At 44.4% G+C, this 22,954-nt stretch overlaps 1 protein-coding gene across 4 annotated transcripts in view; it reads left to right on the top strand.

The window, feature by feature from the left end:
- LOC146205916 (eukaryotic translation initiation factor 4E-binding protein Mextli-like) overlaps positions 1-22,954 on the top strand; it is a 131,643-nt gene that overhangs the window by 22,181 nt on the left and 86,508 nt on the right. For all 4 annotated transcript variants that reach the window (XM_084590580.1, XM_084590578.1, XM_084590582.1 and 1 more), the window contains 4 exons: positions 1,410-1,470; positions 5,639-5,693; positions 5,761-5,934; positions 22,815-22,871. In XM_084590580.1, coding sequence (XP_084446706.1) covers positions 1,410-1,470; positions 5,639-5,693; positions 5,761-5,934; positions 22,815-22,871 — 347 coding nt within the window. The remainder of the gene's footprint in view (positions 1-1,409; positions 1,471-5,638; positions 5,694-5,760; positions 5,935-22,814; positions 22,872-22,954) is intronic.

The raw sequence follows: 22,954 nt of genomic DNA, 5'->3' as shown, positions 1-22,954 counted from the left end.
AAACATTCTCAGTTTGAGGAGCTTTTGTATTTGCTTACAACTGCTGCTCCTACAGAAGTTCGAGTCTTCTAAATCTCTGGAGAGTAAAGGGAACTTTCTCTTTTGGAGTAAACATGGTCTTCCTCACGTGAAGTTTCACTCAGACAATGCTGTGCTATACACAGCACTTCGATCTTTGGCTTACCATATTTTGAGTCTTGTCATACTATTCGAACTTCTTTGCTTAAACTCATAGACAAATGTTTGCTTTCTTTTTCAAAATCGGAGGAAACTTAGAGGTTTATTTTTCTGATTATAGTCAGATACAATTCCAGAAAAATGCACCTCAAAGGAGGCCTGTAAGCCAGTACCTGGCTAGATTTTCATGCTGTGGTTAATATGATTAAGCCATAGTAATTTCCCTTTCACCTGCCATACCCTTTGTTATCATGCTGGCAGGTCTAATGGCTACACAGGGGTCCTGAGTGGACCGGAAGCTTTGAAACTGCATTTTACTAAACTTGAGGCAGGCAGCACCTGATCGTAGTTGCTGTCATGCTTTTTTTTTTTTCTGCTTTATGCAATTACCTGCAGAAAATGGGCTGGCATGCTACACAAATGTTGGGAACAGCTAAGCCACTGTTTTATTCTCAAGCCTCTATTCTGGTTAAGGTTTCTGGAAAAGTCGTGCCTTTTGTTGAAGGGAATACTTGTTACCATTATACTGTTAATTTTTTTTTTTCATAGCTTTGCACTAGTCATCTAGCAGCCACTAGTAGCAAACATACTAAGCCTTGTGGCATTTATCACTGCTAACCTGTACAGCCCTTATGTTCATTATTCATGCGCGTTTGTGTCATTGAGATGCTGTCGCATTGCCAAAATATATGACAGGTGGCTGCTGTTCAAATGACTTGCCTTGCACATGCATGCTGGCTGCTTGGTAGTTTGGGCTATTGTGTGAATTCTCAATCGGCTATGACCTCTGCTTCAAGTGTGGTTTAGGAGCAATGTAGCAAATCTTTGGCATATTTTTGCATCAAGATCCTGTGAAACAAATTCTCTGAAGTAAGTAGTGTGTGTGGCAAAAGTCTGGGAAAGGAATTTATTGAGATTTTTGTTTGTAGTTGGAACTTGGTGCTTGTAGATGTTTTCTTTTCTTTAATGAAGATTTGTCTTCTCTCAGTGGTTAAGGCCAGGGAAGTGCTTGCATTTATTGCACAGGATGGCATGAGCCTTTTGTTTAGTTTGTAGTTTTCAACTCTTTTTATTTGGCATCACTGCATGCCAAGTTTGGTAGTACTGTGCCCGAGTGTTCTTGCATTTAATCTTGACTCTGTGCTTTTAGAGTGGTTACTAGAATGCGTCTGAACTGTCAAGGTTATGCAGTGGTCGATTCTTGGCTGACAATATTCTTTTTGTGGTTTCAGTGAATCCAGGCGTACGGGACAGGCTCGTGCAGATTACTGGGCCAAGTGAAGAGACCATAACGTGAGCAAATTCTTCAGCTGTGGCGATTGCACTTGTCGCAGTTCAGCAACTTTATGCATTTAACATTGCATATAAGGACTAGAGGTTGCGATGCCTTGGTCAGTTGAAAATTCTCCTTGCAGTCCTTTTTTTTTGTGCCACAATGCACATAAACATTGCTTTACTACAGAAGGTATTCTAAATGCTTCCTCTTACTCCTTGGATTAGAAGAGGAAGAACTGTGAAAGATTAAAAGTGTGTGTAGGGTTTGATGCAAGTTAGGGGCAAGGTGTCTATAGTGGTGGTGGTAGTAAAACTAATTTCCAACAGATACAGGATGGGCAACAACCTATCCTTCTATATGATGGCCTGGAGTCCTTGGACCCGGGCAGCGTGTTCGGCCAGTCGGATTACTCCTAGCTGAGTGTCAGGGTGTGAGCTCAGCATTAGTCTCCTGAAATTACTTTTTGTCTTGATTTATATCTTCGATTTCTGGACACTTCCATGTCACCAGATCCGCCTTATCCTGACATAGTTTGCATCTATCTGCGAATTGTTCTGGCTACACTGGCTGAGGGTAGCTGGATTCGGAAAAGTCCTTGTTTGTAAGAGTCTCCAGATGCTTTCTTGGTTATTATTTAGTGTCCTATCTGCCGGTGAGTATTTTACCCTGTTTAACCGATAGTGCTCAGTAATAATCTCTTTATAGCTGACAAGACTGTCTCTGCTCGGACTATACTGAGGGTTAGAGCCTACCTGGAAGGTCACACTGCGGGCAAGCTTAAAAGCTCCCTCATTTCCTTGAAGCTGGGAGGGCCATTATTAGCCATACTATTCTGTCATCCTGACGTGTTTCCAGTATCTTCTTTGGCTGTGGAGGGACCTTTCCCTTGATATAAGTGCAGCTAACTTGTGGTGCAAAGTCATCAGCATAGAAAGGAAGCCACTTTTTGCATGTACATCAGAATGATGAGACCTTAGGTGAGGTGGCAAAAATCAATTTTCAAGGTCATGTCATTTTGATGTCTGCGCAGAAAGTGGCTTCCTAAACTGACTTTTGACAGTTTTGAAAGCCAATCAGAGAAACAGTATGGCGCTGACAAGCGAAGGCAAATTAAATTATCCCCTGTACAGTGCAGGGAAAAGGAACATGGTATTCTGAAAACTTGTACAATACCTCCACAGGAAGTGGGTGGGTATGCATCGACTTCATTTTGAGTAAACTTTAGTTTTCGTCCAACAAGGGCTGCCCTTTGCGGGGCTGCCTCTTATATGTGAATGTATATGGTAATCAGATTTTGCTCAATATAAAGGTAACATGTTCTTGCATTGAAATGTTTCACCTGGGTCTTCTTTAAAGATCCCTTTGGTATTGAATTAATGAGGGCTTGCTTACAAGACTCATGTTCAAGGGGCAAGCTACTAAATACTATTATTGAGTGCTGTGTAGTGGTTGTCCCAGATGAACCAGTATTTTTAAAAATGTAAGTATTCTTCTAAATTGAAATCAAGGAAATGTTAGCATTTATCTGCTTCTAACAAGTGTTTTTTTCTTTTCTGCCTACTTGAATAAATAGTCAACATTAACTAAATAACATTTTAAATACAGACTTAAATGTTGAGATGTAAATAAGCTGTGGAGCACAAAAATGACCTCATCTGGGTGGCTTTGACAAGACAGCCTTAATGTAGCCCCTTTTATTTGGCGAAAATAGAAGCCTGTGAAGGTTAAAAAGCTGGGGTGTGGTAGGTGGTAATGATTTTATTATTAAATACAACACCAAAAAGAAGGAAACGTGTTGCCGGCCATGGCAACTGCTATCTAGAAATCTGAAGCACCTGAGCGGCGGCCGGTGGGGAAGAAAAGGGAGGATAGCCAGGGGAAGTACAGAGGGGAGCGATAGGAAGAAAGGACAGGGGGAGCTTTGTACATTATTTACAAAATACAAAAATTCAATGAGTTCGCGTCGCTCGCACGCAAGTGTCCAAGCACTGTCCACAAATGCTTGCACGCGAGCGGCCACTACAGTTGTTTACAAAATAGTTAGATGGCTGTATGCCGCACGCACGTAGCGTCCTATCGCAGACATATCGTGCGTGACCCAGTGCACAAGCTGCCGGGGTGGGTCGCCCGGCAGCGTACGTTCAAGGTAGCAATATTCGAAATTTCGAATATGAATCGAATATCTTTATTTGAATCATGTTCGAAAAATACCGAATACATCGAAAATTTTCTAATTCTCCATAGTTTCACTGCGCTGCACGCTTCAATGCAATGCTTTTGACCACATGCACTTGCAGTGCCGGGAAGGCGCTCGTCACGAAACAGCCCCATTGCATTTTAGGGATGCTGCACTGCAATGTCTGACCGTGTTCACTGTGTGTGAAGTGTCCCCAAAATGTGACAAGGCCGGTTTCTGAAGGGAGCCTTGCCGACAGTGTGCGCAAAGTGAAGCACTTGATGAAACCGGGGAAAAAATTGTCGTTCCCACTTGGGTTTCATCTCAAATGCAGGCAACCATCATGCAGGTGTTCAGCAGATAAAATTACTGTGGTGAAAATGGTTTTGAGCAGTTTCTTCAGGCCCACTTCTGGTTTATTACTTCCTTGTTACTTGAAAGTTGAATTAACGAGAGTTCGCTGTATTTACCACTGATATGACAGCTCCAACCAGTTTTCCAACAGCTCAGCTCCAATGCAGGTCTTTTCTGTACGGAAAAAAGTTTTAGGAATTCTGTATAAAATTTAAACTGGAGTTTTCAGTAGAGTATACATTTCTGCGCAATTATAATTTAACTTTATTTGCCTATATATGGGAATTCTGAAGTAAACACTGCAAACAATGTTTGTTATTCTTCTTTTTTTTTTTTTTTCACTGAATAGATATTCGATAATTGATGGTATTTTTTTCCCCATATTCATATCCAATTCGTATGCGAAAATTTCAGTGTTTGTGCACCCCTGTTAAAGAGTACTTAGCGTTGTGCGAACATTTGAAATTTCGAGCATGAGTGGAATTTTTATTCAACCTGATGTTTTCAGTGCTGGGGGTATGTGCCGCCACGATACTGTGTGCTGCTGAGAAAAATATGTTAAGCACAGTTGCTAGATTTCATATGCACTGCTTGTGCTGCAACCACTTGCAGCAATGCAGGCAACACCAACCTGGACACCGTGCCTCAACTACAATGAACCTTTCCCCTTTAGAGACTACTTTTCATGATGTGGTGATAATGCTTAATCCATTTGTGCTGAAATGTTGTAGATACACTTTATATGGCTTGCCAAATTGGGTACTCTTGTCGTCAGTGCATGTAAAAGCATATCTGCCAACCCTCCCGATTTGCCCAGAGGGCTCCTGATTTGCCAATTGTACTACTGCTGACATATATGTCCCTATCACTTGTCACTGTGCACGCAGGAATAGTTTTTGTGAAACCGGCACCGCATGATCTGCAGCTGCGTCATGATTACCAACACCAGCATTATTGGCTAAGCAGCTGATCCAATCCCAGCCAAGGCCAATGTAACTACGCTTAATGTGTGCAGTGCACAGTGTGAAGTTTTAATTGTACTTGGAAGTCATGGCACTATCAAAACCTGAGAAGAGATATTTGCAGGTGTTTTTGAAGTCTCATACTTCTGAATTTCTGTGCTTTATGAGATCAAGAAAAGGCAAACATTTTGCACAACCTGCGGATGCAACATCAGCACGTCTCATGTTGCCAAAGGAAATTTGAAACTGAAGCTGAAACTAGAGCTGAGTTTTTTAGTGAGGGGCCATCAGTCTAGATCATGTTTTGCTGAAAACTACTCCGACAGATTTTTCAAGCTATAATTGTCCTATTGCAAGGTCCCCACTAAAGAACTCATTTGCCACCACCTGAAAATGTGGGCGGATCTCCCTCCCACCAATTGAATGATCCCACTCGTTGGAGCAAATAAAATCTCACGAGTTTCGATCTTGCCAGGTTAACAGGTGTGTAAAAGGGCTTGCTGCTTACCAGTTCAGTTAATCATATTAAACGTTCGTAATGTCTTAGGTGTATTCCAGCAATTGCACAAAAATGTTGAAGAGAATGGATGCTTTTGTTTTTGTAGGAAGCAGTGTGTCTGTTTTGATAGCTATGTGTTAGCCTGTACATTATAGCCTTGAGAACTTGCTAAAATGGCTTTTTTTTTTTGACAGGAGAGCAAAAGAGTTGATTGAAGATACCATTCGACGTAATGCATCTCCAGTTCGGGTAAGCTCATTTCTTTCAAACATTATGTATGGCTAAGGCATAGGGAGAATCTGTTTATTTTTTGCAGGAGATGGGAGATGAGACTACCAACTACAACATGGGTACTAAAGAGTCTTCTCAGAAGCCATCCCTTGTGCACAGCTACAGCATGGGCGATGCCAGTGTGGGTGAATACACCACTACTATCACTGTGGGCAGAGAGGTCCTTCGTCTCAGTGGACCCAAGGCTGTGCTTATCAGGGTGAGCTTGTCTTCATTTTTTTTTTTTTTTTTTTTTTTTTCATTTAGGTTTTTGCTTTGGGGTTTTTTCCTCACCATCGTGGGTGATGGGCAGATCATTAAATGCTCAGCCATGGAGGCTAGATGACTAGGTGTGGCGACTGGCAAGGTACAAAGCATAGTTCTGTGTGCCTCTGTTTCATGACTACAAAACTGGCTCTGCTGATCTCTGCCTGGTGCTGTCGGCACATCGTCTGCTAGTTGTCGCATTAGATCGAGTGTTTTGCTAACCTCAGTTTTATTTAATATTTTTTTTGAAGACTCAGTAACATGAAATAGCATCTGAAACTCACACTTTTGTGGTCTGGCATTGAAACAATTAGCAAGTGACACAATCACCTTTTTTGCCGGTTGTTTTTTTGGTTTGGCTTTGAAACAATAAGCAAATGACGGAATTACCTTTCTTTGCTGTCGGTCTTGGTTTGCCTGCAAGTGCCGTAGGGAAGCGGGTACTGTGCATTTTCTCTAAGGAGTGATTGGCATGAAGACGTAAAAAAAGACAACTTTTTTCGCACCATTGCAAATCTCGCTAAACGAGAAAGGGGCCAAAAGTTTGGCGTTTGGCTGTTTTCTGCGCTATGCGTTTCCGAACTGTTCAAAAGGTGGGAGCTTCCTCTATAGCGTGGCAAGGCTGCAGCCGCAATCCGTTGTATGCGAGTGTCATTTTCGCGAACAGTTTATCGAACGGGACTACACAATTTGTCATAGAAGTACAGTGTTGTAGAACACTATAATTTAAGGCGATGTTTGCCTCCCATGGTCATACCCATAATTAACGAAAGATGCCGTGCCTTCTGTCTTGCCCAATGCTGTTGTTTGCCTGTGAAGGAAGGTGCTTGCTAAATGAAAGGCGAAGAATTCGACAGGCTGCTGCAGAAGCAAGGCTGTCAGAAAGGAAAATTGCGGCCTGCATGAGGCAGTGCTGGAAAAGACAGTAGCTGCAAGTACAAGTGAATGTGGTAGCGAAATGTCCCTCATATCCGATTGATGGTGTTGACTTGTGGTTGCCCCAAAGTTAGACACATGACTTGATTCAAGATTTTGCTGCTTGTGCATTTCTGACTTGCAGAAAAAGAGGGAAGAGTATCGGCTTGGTAAAAGTATTACTTCTGGAGCACTGCGCGTCAAAATTCTGAGCCACCGTCTGTGCAAGGGCTGATGCAAGGTGTGAGAATGTGCAAAAAAGAATGTGATGTTGAGACTGACGCTTTAAATGACTCATGGGCACATTTTCTTGTATGTGTATGACTTTGGTGTCTCGAAAACATTATTGTATACGTGTCGTTCACTGCACTTTCTGTAGTTCAGCTAGATATCATTTTAGAAAACAAGCTTGCACGTTCAGTCACTTTATTTGCGATCAAAGTTGAGTGCTGTTTTAATATATTTTGATTTGGTCTATTGATAGCACGTGGCATTTCAAGAAAAAAAAATATATATATCAAGAGGAAGTAACGTAGCACCATTTGTAGTTGCTTACCAGAAAAATGGTGAACGCAAAAAAGGGAGCTGAACATAACAAACTGCTTTAAACTATGCTGATCTGCTGCTGTAATATTTCCACGTCCCTATCTAATTCCGGGTATCCAGTTTGTTCGCAATAAACTCATTTGCGCTTGAAAAGAGTGCAGTGAGTCTCTTTCAGTCATGCCTGGTGACAGTGGGTGGCACTGATCGTGAGTCGAGCTTTTGCTGGTGGCGCCACCATTGCCTTATGAAAAAAATGTTTACGAGAACCCCACCGTTCGGCACACCTACTTATTTAGCCACCGTATCTCAGCCATGCTGCAGCTGTTACTGCTTGGCTGCACTCGTTCTTGGAACTGGTTTGCTGTGCAATGCAAGCTGTAACTGGGAACAGACTGCTTCTACAAGTGTGTTTGCAGTTCTCGTGCACTTGTGAGTCAGTGTTGCATTCGTGGGATCAGATTCCACGCTGCCTTCAGTACAAAACCAGTCTCAAAATGCTCACCGTGCTTCACCCCTGTTGGCCAGCCCTAACCGGTGAGCGTTTTGAAACTGGTTTCATATTGAGAGGGGTAAGTCATTGAGAGGGGTAAGTACCGTAAAAACCGGACTATAGGTCGGACCGGAATATAGGGAATATAAAAATGAAAAAGAGACTTTTTCATGGCAAAAGTACCGAAAGACACCCTTACCTTGAAACAAATGCGACTCAACTGGTTGCACAGTGGGAACAGTATTTATTTTCACTTAAATGCTGCTTGTATGTACACCCGGTCAATTTTTCAACAGTATCGCGCGACCATTGACCCACGCGTTTGTCAGCACCTTATCATCATGGCACGGAGCAGCGAAAGAAGCGAGAGTACTAAGCACAAGTGTACACATGCACGTACCTCGTTTGTTTTGCCACTCAGCACCGTTGAAAAGGCGCTGACAAGCATGCGGGTCGATGGTCGCGCGATACTGTTGAAAAATTGGTCAGGTGTACGGTACACAGAAAAGACACGAAGTGCGCAAGCGTTGGTCTACTCAGTCATCAGAGCCGAACAAGAGTCGGATCACGAGTGTTTGTCACTGCCCACGTCCCACAGAGCATCATCCTCTGTGCCGTCCAGCGCGTTGCTGATGCTGCATTTTCTAAATGCCTTTAGCACCATCTCTTCGGGCAGAGATTTCCACGCCGAGGACACCCAACCACAGACAGTCACAAGCGGTGGACGTCGCAGGCGGCCGGTGGGGGTGGTCTGGTTGTCGCCCAGCATCCATTCATTATAGAGCTCGCGCACCCTATCTTTAAAAGGCTTGTTTAGCACACCGTCTAGTGGCTGCAGCACAGACGTCAGCCCACCAGGTACGACCACGAGATCAGTCTTGCCATCGCACAGAGCCCGTTTTACGTCGGCTGTGAGGTGGCCTCGAAACTAGTCGAGAACGAGCATGTTCGCTCGCTCAAAGAGAGCACCAGGTTGCCACTTCCAGACGAGCCGGATCCACTCCAGCATTAACGCTTCGTTCATAAAGCCCTTTTCATTGGCCCGGACGATGACATCGCGTTGGAACTCCTCCTTCGGCAATTTTTTTCTCTTAAATATGACGAAAGGGGGCAGCTTCTTCCCATCGGCTGTGCATGCGAGCATCCAAGTGAATCGCGAGTGCTCGTTTCTCGTAGTTAGAAGCTTGATCTGCTTCGTCCCTTTCTCGGAAACAGTTCGGCTTGAGGGCATATCGAACCACACAGGTGTTTCGTCGGCGTTTCCGATCTGTCCCATCATGTACTCGCGTTGGTGCCGGAGCGCAATCACATAGCGCTGAAACTCGATGAGTTTGTGTTCAAACTCTTCGGGCAGTTTCTAGCACACAGAAGTACGGCGCTGTAGTGCAAAGCCCTTCCTCTTCATGAAGCGCCGCACCCAGAATGGCGAGCCCTTGAACTGCGTCTCCAGAGGCACGCGCAATCTCTACCGCTTTCACGCGGATGCATTCGGCAGTCACAGGCAGCGACCTTGCACGCAGCTACCGGACGAAATCCGCAACCTTGGTTTCTAGTTCTGGATACGGTGCAGTCCGCCCACGAAATGTTTTCTTCTGGTTGCTGCAAGTAGCAATACGCAGCTTCTGACTCCGCCAGTACCGAACGCTCTTTTCGGATACTACTACTCCAAATTCACGCTTTGCCGCCAGGTTACCGTGAAGCTTCGCATACTCAATCGCTCACCTTTTTCTTGAAGACAACTGTGAATTGTCGTCGGCTTCCGTTCATTTTAAAGCAAAAAATCAAAAGCTGGCTTTTAGCAGAATAAGTCTAGACTTTGGTGGCTAGCTCCAGACAATGGGAACGCAGAATGGCGATGCCACGCCGCGCTGCTGCTGTTGGCGATGGTGATGGAGATGTAATGGAGGCTGTTGACTTCAGCCGCCCATTGTTGCAAGACATCCATAGTTTTTCCGCCAATGACCGGTATATAAGATGAGGGTCGGCTTTTCGCCACAATTTTTTGAAAAAAAAATTCGACCTATATTCCGGTTTTCACGGTAATCTGGTCATTGCAAGCAGCTATCTCTAAACACTTTATTCTAGGATACATCAATAGTCTTAAATAACTTAAGCAAGCTTAAAAATGTCAAAAATTAGTGCTCGCTTGAGTGGCAGCTGAAGCTTGACAATTGCCGCGAGCGTTGCTTCCAGTAGTGCGTACACTGGCGGCAGTCCTTTTGTGTGCACGAAACCAATCAGCGACTGGAAGAACTGCAGGACATACCCAATAGGGGACCGCAGCTTCTCAGGGGGGCGCTGCAAGCGCCAGTGAAAAGCGCCCTCTTCAGCGGCGTCCCGATAATTGACCGGGCAGGCCGGTTCCCCCTCCCATTGAACAGCTGCGCAAGCGGCTCTTGAAAGGGGTCAGTTCTGCACGTGCTGGGCTGCTGCAGATCTGTTTATGCAGTCGCGTGCTTGCTCATGGGTGCGTGAGCGCTTACGCATGCGCATTCTTCAGAGAATTATAAAAATCTTTCAGTGCAAACGCGAAAAAAAACACTTGTGGATCATGTCCTCTCCGTGAGGCAAATTGACGAAAACGCCATTATGTTAACGGCGCTTTTAGTGCTGCAAGCAATTAAGTGGCAAAACAGTTTACAACGTGGAAAGTAAATCTATTTTTTACATAGTCATCTTCACAATGCAAAATTTTATTCGATGGCTCAGTTTGGTGCACGGAACTTCGCTGACTTAATAGATTGGATTTTGATATTTTTTGAGCTAATAGTAATGAACATTACCGTTATTTTAACGCAAATTAGGAGTCCTGAAGGCGATATGCGAGGCTGAAGAGAAAGACGAGACCATTCGCCGAATATGTCTACCAACTGCTCGCTTATGGTTAAAAAAAAATGTCGTAAGCTTGATTAATAAGTTTCATAGAGAAAAGCGGTTGCTTATTTATTTCATGTTATCACAGCGCACGCGTACCCTCAAGACAACCTATCTGCAGAGCGAATGCTCACTGATGTGGATGACAAACGTTTTGACTTCAAAATTCTTTTTTCGAAACTGCATTCGGCCGCGTGAACATTATAAGTAAATAACAATAATGGAGAAATGCTAAACTAAATGCTACGATTCCGTGCAAAAGTGTGGTAAATAAATGTTTCTGCAATAAATAATGTCATACTTTTTCAATTGGATAGAAGTCTGGTCTAGTTGGAGGCCGTTCATGGCAAAAAATTATGGGTGCGTCTCCTCTTTCTCTGTACTCGTAAACTGTGTGACAAGGAAGTTTCATCGCGAACATTTTTTTAGCATTCATGGCTATGCTCTCCAAAGCAGCGGTTTACAAGCAGTGGAAAATGCACTTGCACAGCTAGTATTCTGTGGCACTGCAAAGCATGGTGCTGTTGTGTGATTTTAATAAAAAGAACCAAGAGGGGCCATTTCGCACCCCTGGACACAATAACCTTTTTTTCCCTCTCTGAACGCCTTGGAATGCCGGCCAGACTCGCAGCGACTAGCAACATCTCTTTTGTGCACCTGCGAGTGAGACGGCGCGTGCATACAATGAAGGAGAGAGGGTGCCAACGGGGCGAGCAGCGCGCGTACCACTCGGGACGTGGGTGGTTAAATGTGCTCCCCCGGCGACGTCCCCGACCAGTCGTTCAGAAATGACTGCCAGAGGAGGAGGCGGCGCTGGTGTAGTGGGAGCAAACTTCAGGTGCGCTCCCCTATACTGATGATCGTTAAAAAATCGCAGATTGCGAATGTCGTATTTCTTTGTAAGGCTTCCAGCGTTTAAACGTTGCCAGAAATCCTGATGAATCTGCTTTTCACCTCGAGAGCTATTGCCATCCTCATGGTCTGTGCCATCTTCCACTGACAGTCAACGATGGCGATGCGGCCGTGTGACAAGCTGCGATTGCGATAGTGATAGCACATATTTCCTAACCGCATGCATACTCCTTTGCGGATGTAGCCACGCTGGTCCTTTTGCGGCACCTATGCTGTCTACACGTGATTCTCTTGTTAGTATTTTAGTTTTAGAGCGCAGCTCTGACGCTCGTTCTTGTGTTTTGCGTCGCCGTCGCCGTTGTCCCTCGTAACCAGCTCCGCAGCCGGGGCTTTAAGCAGCATTCGCTCCTTCTGCCACCGTTCGCCACTGCATCCTCCCCCGTCCCTCTTCCTCTGTGACGGCGACCGCGCGTGTTCTCCGATTGCTGCGCGCGCTCCTGCCACCACCGTTCGCTGCTCCTGTCCCCGCCCCCTCTCTTCCTGCGTGGCGGCGACAGTATTCTCCGGATCAGCGGATCACGGTGCATGCATCCCAAGCCGAAACGCAGAGCCACGTTGACTTTACTCGCTAATGGCATCAGCGGCATCAGTCAGTCGCTGCTATCCCTTTGCCGCGCAACGTTCCTATAGGCCCACGCGCTGCCTCCCGCGACCTCTCGATAACTTAATTGCTCTCTTCACTCCTCCTCCTATGCCACCCCTGTGCAGCGGTAATCAAAGCGCCGGACCGGTGGCGGCGGATCTCGATATGTGCACTGCCCAAGCCAAAACACATAGCCGCCGCCGTTCACCACTGCGAACCGCTTGCTTAAAAGTTGTCTGTAATTGTACATACATGTCTTGCTTAAATTCTTTGCCTCAATCTATCGAAAAGCTGAAACAGTGATTAGCTGCGCTCAAATTTCGCATTAAGAAGTAACATAATCGTCGGCAATTTTTTTATAAATTCAGTTAAACCTCTATGTAACGAACCTCCATGTAACGAATTCCTTGATGTTACGAAATTTTTCAATACCGCAGTGTCGCCCCTATTGAAGAGCGTGTATTTGAAAACTCCATGTAACGAACATGTCACAGCGGTTGACCTTGATATAACGAACTCTCGGCGCCGACTGTCTCTTAGCTAGTGCCGAGTTACTGCAAATTTGGCAGAACCCCGCTTGTTTCAGGACAATAAAACATGAACTGAAGGGAGGAACGCCTACTATAGCAACGAGTGACCACAGTTGATACAATGCGCCGTGTTTTAACGCCGACGCCGCATCTCCGTGGCAGACGCAGCAGTCTTCGCTGCTTTCGCTGTCAGAACACGGCACTGCAATAGTTCATGCTTAAAGCGGCAAAAAATAACAGAGAAAAGACATGGGGCGAGCAGCGCGCGTTCATTGCTGCCACGCAGTTGCATGAGGGCTCTCGCGCGAGTCGACAGCGGAGCGGGCTGGCGACGCTAGGCGTAGTCTGTTTCGTGGGGCAACAGGGACAACGGTGGCGGGCGAGCGCGCGCTCAACAGCGACAACGCAGCAACACATGCGCCCTCCCCCAGACTTACTCTCACTCCACTTCCTTTCCTCGCTTCTTCATAGACGCATCGCGTGAGCCGCAAAGGAGGCGAAGGCTGCCGCCGCAGTCACGCCGCGCTATCGGCTCGATCGCGAAGCATTTCACTGCCTCTATGACTTCGAATAATTCTGATTTACTGTGAACACTTTCAAAGCGGTCTTCCTTACATCAATTCTTAATCTGGCTTTCGTTCTGTATTGTACTTATGGGCGTTCACACAAACTGCATTTAATGAAAACCTCGATGTAACGGAAAGTCTCGGACATTTTACAATTTCGTTATAACCAGGTTTAACTGTAATTAAGAAAAATTATGATAAATGTCCTCCGGGTGACCAGACAAGTATTGTATCTGATATCCCGCCGGTAATCTGTCGTTATATATGGTTTATTTAATATAGGGACAATGTGGAAACTGATCAATCATAAGAATTTGATTGGTATGTGATATATATCGTTATATCTGGCATAGTAGTGGCATCAAAGAAGTACTGCGGCATCATAATTAGGAAGCATAAATGCACCAAAAATGAAATTGCATCTATCATAAGAATTTGATTGGTATGTGATATATATCGTTATATCTGGCATAGTAGTGGCATCAAAGAAGTACTGCGGCATCATAATTAGGAAGCATAAATGCACCAAAAATGAAATTGCACTTAGAAATGACTCAACAGCACAACTCAAACGAAGGACCAGGGAATTTACACTGTTACATCATTTCAGAATGCAATACGAACTTGCTCGCTATACTGTGTTGCTTCAGTGAAATTGCGGCCTGTGTATACGACTGACACCGATAGTTCATATGAAAGAAGCAGCAAGGCAAGAAGGGTCCCATGGGACTACAGATTTCTTTCCCAGCAGTGAAGTCGTTGATTTTTGCTTGCTTGCTTGTTTGTAAGCAAAAAGTGCACATATTTTTTTGTGTGTTCTGGCAAACTGTCACAGCAGATCAAGAGCACCCAACACTTGACTGAGTGTCTTCATGCGGCCACACTGCCAACACCGGCTCGACACTAAAGGCTTTTTCTGCTGGCGAAATCTGGTGATTACAAATCAATATAACTGTCGTTTTCCACCACGCAGTTCGGCTAAAGTGGTACAGAGTTGTGACAGGATGTTACTGTTGGCTTGCAGTCAATACATTTTTGGGCGTTTTCTACAACATAGACCAACAATAGACTTTTTAACCTTCATTTTATGACAGAAAACTTGCTAAATCTGGACAGGTAGCAAAATTTGTGTCGTTATTTCAAGTTAATGAAAGCATTGGAAAATATGGGTCGTAAGGGGGATCAGAATATCTTCGTTAAATCGGGACTTTCGTTAAATTGAGTTTGGACTGTAGTTACCAAGTGCCCATCCAGAACACTGTTTAACAACAAACCCTGAGAAATCAGACCACCCCTCTTCCGCAATGAATTAAACATACTGGATACACTTCCTGATCCTTTGCCAACTTCCTACAGTTCTCCTTGTGTATGTGATCTTACATTAATACACCTTATTAACATATATTACAGGCATCGGTTTTAAAACAGCATTTTATGTTGGTAACGTTGTAGTCGAAAAAATAACAAAGTGGCCTCAATATTCAGTAATGTTCACTGCTGAATGGTATGCAATTTCTTTGGCTGTGCAAAAAATAGCAAAGAACAACATTAAAAACAGTATAATTTGCACAGTCTATAAGCTGAATAATGACAACACAGCAGGCGTCTTGACAGGAAAAAGAACAGCACAGGCAGCTGCTAAGCTTTTTTTCTTTTCAAATACAGGAAAATTACGTTAATTAGGCCCTCGGGAAGAATGTTCGAATTACCAAATAGCCCTAAAATACCGCAGAAAACTGTATCACGCCAATATTGTTTAATGAACACCTGGAATATGGTTGTGCATACATTTGAGATTAAAGGTATTTGACGTCGACAATTTTTTGTGGATTCATCAAATGCTTTGTTGCGCACATGGTCAGGAATGTTGAAGAATTGCTTCAAAATTCCAAGTACCACTGCAGGCCTTTTTGCAGTGCAATGCCGTAGCTGTGGTGATTAATTACAAACAGCCCCTTTGCGTTATGGGGACACTTCACTGCATGGGAAGTGGCCCGACCTGCGCAATGAAGCATCCTCAAACCACAGCAGTTCGGAGTACTCAAAGAGCAGAGGACGCACGTAGATGACAGGGAAGAAAATATGAGTAGGCATTAGAATGGCGGGACGCCATCATGAAATGAAACTAAAAGACCAGTGATGTGACCAGTGATCAGTTACAGAAAGTTGTTCCCAGGTGTAGCAAGCTTGAAGCCCGAGAAGTGGGTGGTGTTGAGAGAGTGCTTTTAAAAGTGGGCGGTCGGCCTGAGAGGTGGGTAGCAAAACGACCGTTGGGAGAAACCTGCTCTTCACATTTTCTTCAGGAGCCTTTTCATGGAACATATTGTCAGCGTAGGGGTAGTGTCTTCCTTTGCATGCAGGTTTGGCTGCAGAGTTTCAACTGTCTAGTGGTATCTACAATATGCGATCCGTTGCTCATTTTAAATCCATAAAGATAGCATATGTAAGGAGTTTGTGGCATCTTCTAAATTTACTGTTAGAATTAATTGTCTTCTTTTTTTTGTTCATCCATATTATGTATGTATTGCCGCAAACCATTCCAATGTTTATTTGTTCTTTTTCAACAGCCACCGACGCGCTGCCTTATCACTTCAATTGTAGCGCACTAATTGATTCTGTACTATTTGTTTGTTCATGCTCATTGTCATGAAATGCCTTTATCGCTTTCTTTGTCACGCAAGATGGACCAAGATGTATAAAGATTCTAGCCACTCGCATGTGTTTCTACAATGTTCTGGACTAGGCTAGTTCCATTTGAGGGCTTTCTTTATCTAAATGTTCCTTCGCCGCCTTTTAGTTGAGCGTTGATGGGTGCGACAAACATTCTTAGTTCGACGGCCGACGAGTACATTTGCCTTAGCATTATCGCCGCCGCTGAGTTGCTTAGCTCTTTTGAAGGCACAAGGCAGCCCAATAAAGAGCTAATTTAACTGCAACACCAGTCTCTTCGTTGTCTTTCCTCGGCATTGTCACGACTAGGTGACAGTATACTATTAGTGCAATGCAGGCCAAGATAGAAGCGGCTTGCAGTCAACAAATTGTGGTAAATATAAGCTAGTACCAGCAAAGTCTGTGAACGTTACCATCTACAGTCGAACTCTGATGTATCAAACTTGAAGGGGATCGTGAAATAGTTTTATATATTGATAATTCTATATACAGAAATCTGCTTGACACCGCTTCCAATCGTGAAAAATACCGTATTTTCGTGTAATCAACCCACTCGCATAATGAACCTACCCGCACTTTTGGTACTGAAAAAAAGAAAAAAAAAAGCGTTACTTGGTGGCTTGCCCCTCCGTTTCGTGCTGTCGCAGTCTGCGGCTCATTTATTGGCAGCACGCCAAGATGCTGCACAGCGATAACGTCATGGTGTGTTTATCGTTTGACTATAGTACTTTTGCGTTAGCTCCTTGGTAGAGTGCCCGTGATGGCATGATGTTTTGTCTGCCACGTGCTGAGCCGGCTTGTTGGTGTATGCGTAGTGAGTGCTTCAGCGAACAAACCCGGAAAAGAGGGAGTAAAAGGAGAGAGAAAGCTCGAAAGAATTTTTCTTTCCTTCATGCTTCCGCACACCCATGGAGGGAGGAAGGAAATAATGAGCACATCCTCGTGCTTAGCTATATCTCATTTTTTTTCTCTCTCCCCAACATCATGGCTGCATTGGCACTGCGTCTGCTCCATACCGGCCGTTGCCAAGCCGGTACCCTCTTGTTCCTTCATGCACATGGCTTGCAAACGTCACGTCACGTCGCGTGGCAAACGATCACCATAGGTGCGCGTGCCTTTGTGGAAAGGGCGCAGCGCTGCTCTAGACAGGCCATCGCCGAATCGGTTCTCTCTCGTTTCTTCGGCACGTGGCTTGAAAATGTCATGTGGCAAATGGCAGAGGGTTACGGGATTGTATTTGGAGATGGCGCACCTTCCAGTGCATGGTGCGGAGTTCGATATATTGAACGACCGGTGAAATTGGAGTTTGATATACCATGCAGCCTTCCTATACTTGGGTTGGGTTGGGTTAAGGATTGGGTTGGGTTAAGGATTTCTCTTAAGATTGTGCATTGACTACCTAATTTGGAAGACTATTCGTATCAGATACCATGAGCAGGCTTCTTAGTCCTGATGAGGTTATTGGAGATGAAGTGCATCGGGGCTAGAATTCAGACAGAAGGAGCATTCAATAATTCAAGGGGCCGTTCGGCTCTTTGGTGCCATTTTGAAGTTTATTTGTTGTCAGTGTAGTAAAATCTCAGGGGTACGAATCTCATGGGGTCTAAGTATATTTGTGTTGTCAAATGTCAAGCATTCAAAGCAAAGTCCATATGCAGGAACACTGGAAATGCAATAATGGAGATTTCTTTACATCTGACGGATTATGTTTATGGCTATATGGCCACTGCTCACCACACATGCATACTGTGCAACTGGCGGTTGCGATGCTGGCAATGTGCAGGCCGCAGGCCACCATACAGAGAAACAATGGCTACCACCACGGGCCATGGCGCATGGCATGTACCGCGTGATGATGGTCGTGACTTTGGATATGGGCGAGCCACTCACTGCTGGTGGCATGTATAGGCGATGCGCAAAACACCGGCAACGCCACCTGTCGCCAAAGCCGCAAAGCGTAGGCGGGCTCAGTCGGGCGCTGTTCATGTCAGCGTCTATGCGCGTGCGTTGTGTTTTCGTCTTTGGTCGCGGTTTAACAGATATAAGGCCGCTGTCAACCTTTAGCAATGTCAAGGAAGAATTGCTGCGTAGTTGGGATTTCGAACACACATAAAAATCTTGCCAGGAACACGTTTCTAGTTTCCAGTGATGCTTCACGAGAACGACGGCGGCCGTCAATCGCGACTGTTCGACGCAGAAAGCAAGCAATCACACCGAATGACATTTCTTCAGGTTAATGTCATTTTTTCAACGCGCGTCTACACGACCAAAGCTAATGACATTTCCAAATTATGATAACTCTAATTGATACGCCAGTATTGGAGTGCCTTCAATATGTTGCGAAGATGACTGTGCTGTAAACGAAAGCAGCCTTTAAATTGCCATTCATGTCTTGTATACCTTGTAACCAACCTCTTGATAGGACTAACAGTTGCGAAGTTAGCGGCTGTGTCGGCGGCATTTGTTTACGAAATGGTACGGAAGGTACGCACGTCTTCGCTCGACTGCGAAATGCGTACGTCGTTCAACAACTTTACACTTTCAGCACTAAAGCAAGTGTCAAGAGCAACACGTAACCCAGCAGTATTTAGTGTACTGTCCGACGGCGCTTTTATAGAACATTCGAATATCGCCCTACGGCGCAGCATACTACAGTCCCGTTGACTCCCGTATGTTTTCGCCAGATCGTTCGCTTGGCGTATTAAGGCCCGTCGAAAAATGTTCGAGCTTAGCCTCATCAAAAAAGCATACGGCGAATTCGTAACGCTTACCACATCGGATGCTGCAAGCTCACCTCAATGACGCTGCCCGCGAAGGCGGCCGACGATGGCGCTTTGGCCGTGTGCTAGGCCCTAGTCGTCGCTAGGCCTAAACGCCTAAACGGCTTCGAATAAAAGCCGTAGCTGGAAGTGCTTTGGAAATAGTAAATTTTCTATTCATAAATCTGCCTTACTATCAGTTCAATTGTCTCACAAATTGTATTACAGTAAACGGAAGGTGTAACATCGGCGACGCCTTAGCAGCGGAGCTATAGAACGAAATCGAATGAGCTGCGTCACACCGGCGGCAGCTGCTAAAAGCTCAAATTTGCTTGTTTTGCTGTTTTCACTTCTTCCAAATCTCGTTACATAACAGCGATTCTGAGTAAAGATAATTGTTTTAGATTCCTTCCTCAAACTAAGTGCGTATTATTTAAGATGAACAGAGCACGCTTTTCTGAAGGTGGCGAAAGAAACCCTCGGAGACACGGCGCCGACGGACCGCGGCAGCAGGAGCGACTTGTTCTGCCCGCGCTGAGTGTGGTGGCTACGGGTTGGCTGACAGCGATGGGTGGCAGTTTTTTTTTTCCTTTTTTTTTACTATGCTATTCAGCATATTTCACAGAGATGACTAGCTGCAAAATTATACGAGCACAGTAGTATTTGATGCAGGTGGCACTTTTGTAGTTTATTTTAGGTGTATCTTCTCACAGAGTCTCTGGTGCGAACATAACACATTTCCTCGTTGATCGTATTCGGATGAGTACCGCAAACTCATTCGATACCTGATGTCGTTTTCATCAAATGTCATTATATTTTCTCGTGTAGCAGCAAACAAATATTTTGAACGAGCGTCATTCGATTGAAAAGGCATTAAATTTGCAGTCTGGAAGGGCTGAGTGATAACTATGTTTTCAGTGTTTTCTGCTTGTCATTGCACCTTCTGTGAATGAAACACTTAGAAAGACGATTTTTAGCGCGCATTGACATCGCACAGCACACGGTTGCATTTTGCGTTTCGCCTCCACGTAAACGCGGGCGGCGCGGTCGACTTCGGTCCCGATAACTAGATCCTCCTCAGTAGCCTGAGGCACTGCGGCGGGTTATTGAACAGATATTTGCCAATATGCATTTTGAAACTTGTCATGCAATTACTTTAAAGACCAGAGAGAAAGCATAACATGTCAATGCACTAGCTGTTCAGACTAAGAGCTCTAGAGCTTGTTATAAAGCGCGCTGTAATCCTTCAGTTAGGCGCGAGGGGGATACAAATGAAATGAAGATGATACTACAATAATAAAATAGGATATAAAATTTAAATCTAATATGCTCTTGGCTAACCTGTGATGCAACTTTTCAGATATCTCTGCTGATATCTCACTCACCGTGAAATTATCTACCCCCTCTGCCTTTTTTACGACCGAATATGTGAAATCCATGCTGTACAGGCAGTGGTAAAGGCCAAGCATGAAAAATCTGAACTCTTGCTACAGGAGCCCAATACGCGCTATTTTTCTGATGCTCAGAATGCTAATTTGCAAGCTCGCTGGCTTTTCCTGCGGTCGCACCGGTACGAAACCGCTCGCAGTGTTGACGACGGTGCCTAGTTTACTGTAGCAATATATTGCATGTAAACGAAGCAAGCATGTACCATTAAGCAAAGAAAGAACATTGGTTCATAGGTCAAGGAATGAACGAATTAGCGTGGTGTTGTAAAGAACGCGGGGCACTCAAAATGAGCTCCACTTCGTACGCAACCGTGTTGACGCGTCTGTAGGAGACACTTGGTGCATGTGGAAGCGACGTAGTTCCAGACGGCCGTGATATCGAACACATGTCCACTATTATAAAGTGCGATCCCCTTGCGCGCACTGTCATTGCGGAAGTGCCCGCGAGACGCGCACAAACGGCAGATCGCACGCGCGCACCACGGCCACGCTTGCCGCATGAGGCCCGCCTCGGGTTCCGACGGCCACTGCTACGCGGCTTTCAGTGGCGCCCCTATAGGCGCTGCACATGGCGTATTGCACGACTGGCGATCATAGCAGGGGTGACATGCAGGCAGTGCTTGTGTTCGAAGCTGTAGTCATAGCTCTTGTATATATATCTTCTGTAGTGATGCAGGAGGTTGTTTGGGGCATCCCAAATTATACACATTTTACTCTGTGCAGTTTGTATTAGCCATGATCATGTTGAGATTCTGTCAGTGTGCTGTGTTAGTGTGCTGTGTGTAGCTTGCAAATTTGAATCCCACTCATAGTGTTCCAGTTACAGCCCTTTCAGGCACACAGTTTACTGTTGTCAGGAAAAGTTGAAAATTTATGTGCACACTTGGAACCCTCTTTTACACAAAAATAATATGGAATGGCTCAAAAATTTCAGGAATTTACACACGCCGCACGCACAAAAAAAAATGAATTTATTTCCAAATAAGTATTTTTTTTATCAAAGCTCTTTTTTGCAACAAAAAACCTGTGGTAGTGTCTTTTAGTAAAACATTCCACAATGTGAGCAAAGAAAGAAGCGACAGCACAGGGCAGCACTCTATAGCTAGTGCCATGCAGCTTGGCAAAGTATCTTTGTTGATTTGTATAAGTGATTCTTATGTCCAGGCACAAAGTAGCCCTGCTGTTTTATTTATTTATTTACATATACTACAGCCCTGTTGAGGTTATTTCAGTATTGGGGAAAAAGAAAGTACAGCATAATCTACTGTCAACAGCAAGCCATACAGTATTAATAAGTCAGCAGTATAATCGGAAATTAGCAGCAGTGTCAAGTGACCAACATAATCTGTAATTACCAGCAATGTTAAAATAAGGCAAGACTGCTCTAATGACAAAATGACAATGAGCATGCATCACTGGGCAGAGAATTCCAGCGCTCAAGGACAACAGGGATGAAATTAAATTTGAAAGCATCTGTGCATGCACAAATAGGTGAGGCTAAAGGCAAACGTACAAGATGGCTCCTTGTAGATGAGGGTTTTGAAACTGCAGGTATTCATTCAATAGAGCAGAGCAAGATGAATGGACAATAAAGTGAAAATACTTAAAGCACTCATTGGAGCTACAATTACTTAAAATGGAAAGACTTAAAGTAGTAATAGCTGATGATGGTGAAAAGTTCCTGCCATACCTTCGACGTATAAACTGCACTGACTTGCTTTAAACTGACTCAAGCTTATTAATATATTCTTCATTTACGGGGATTCCAAATTATTGCCCCACACTAAAAGTTTGCGAGTGTTGACCAATTTAGTTTCCTGGGGGGCAACAGAAAGAGGATGGATGTTCATGTACCTTAGCCTCCTCATTGTGTTGTTGCATATTGTGTTAATGTGTTTTGACCATAACTAGGAGAAAAAAATAACGTGTAAATATTTGTATTCAGACATGTTTCAAAGATTCACCATTGAATGAATTGCAGCAAGATGGCACTGCACGGATACAGAATGACGTAGAGACAGATTTACGAAAATTTATTTGCATTTGCCACATTTCACTTCATGAGCAGAATCATAACTATGAAGCATTGAATTGCTCATAATCCTCAGGTGAGTTAATTGACCGGTATGCTACACAATCATCGGCATGCATGCATATTTTAGAAAAAATGTTTTGCGGTAAATAAGAATATCAGTGGCCTCTGCACGGATCCTTGAGGTATGCCAGATGGTATGGCAGCAGTTTCAGATGAATAAGAGTTGAGACATACTGCCTGCAATATGAAAGAAAACTTGATATCCAATTCACCAGTAATGGGTTTTTAAGTATTGCATTCCGCTTCCATAGAAGTTTTGCCTAGCAGTGATTCCAAATGTATCTGGCGTAACTGACTTCCTGGAAACACTAGGTGCTTCGAGAAAAATGTTGAAAAGTTGCGTTCACAGGCACAGACACTTTGTCACAAGGGGATAGTTGTAATTACCGCTTACTTCTGTTGTCTTTTCAACAAGTGAGAGTGCCTGCAATGTTGTCTTTTGCAGACGGCCAAGTTGGCGCTGGAGAAGTACTTTTCCTGCCAAGGCGAGTTTCCTGATAAAGTGAGTGCTGCTCTTGTGCTTTTCTGGCTTCTTGAAAGCTTCCTGTTGTGTTTTCAGGGAATTTTAGAAGTTTTGTGCGCATG

This window comes from Amblyomma maculatum, chromosome 1, assembly GCF_055883805.1.
Source record: "Amblyomma maculatum isolate TAMU_Amacu chromosome 1, ASM5588380v1, whole genome shotgun sequence".
Taxonomy (NCBI): Eukaryota; Metazoa; Arthropoda; class Arachnida; order Ixodida; family Ixodidae; genus Amblyomma; species Amblyomma maculatum.
The sequence above is the reverse complement of the archived record's forward strand: the minus strand, read 5'-3'. Positions and strand labels throughout refer to the sequence as shown.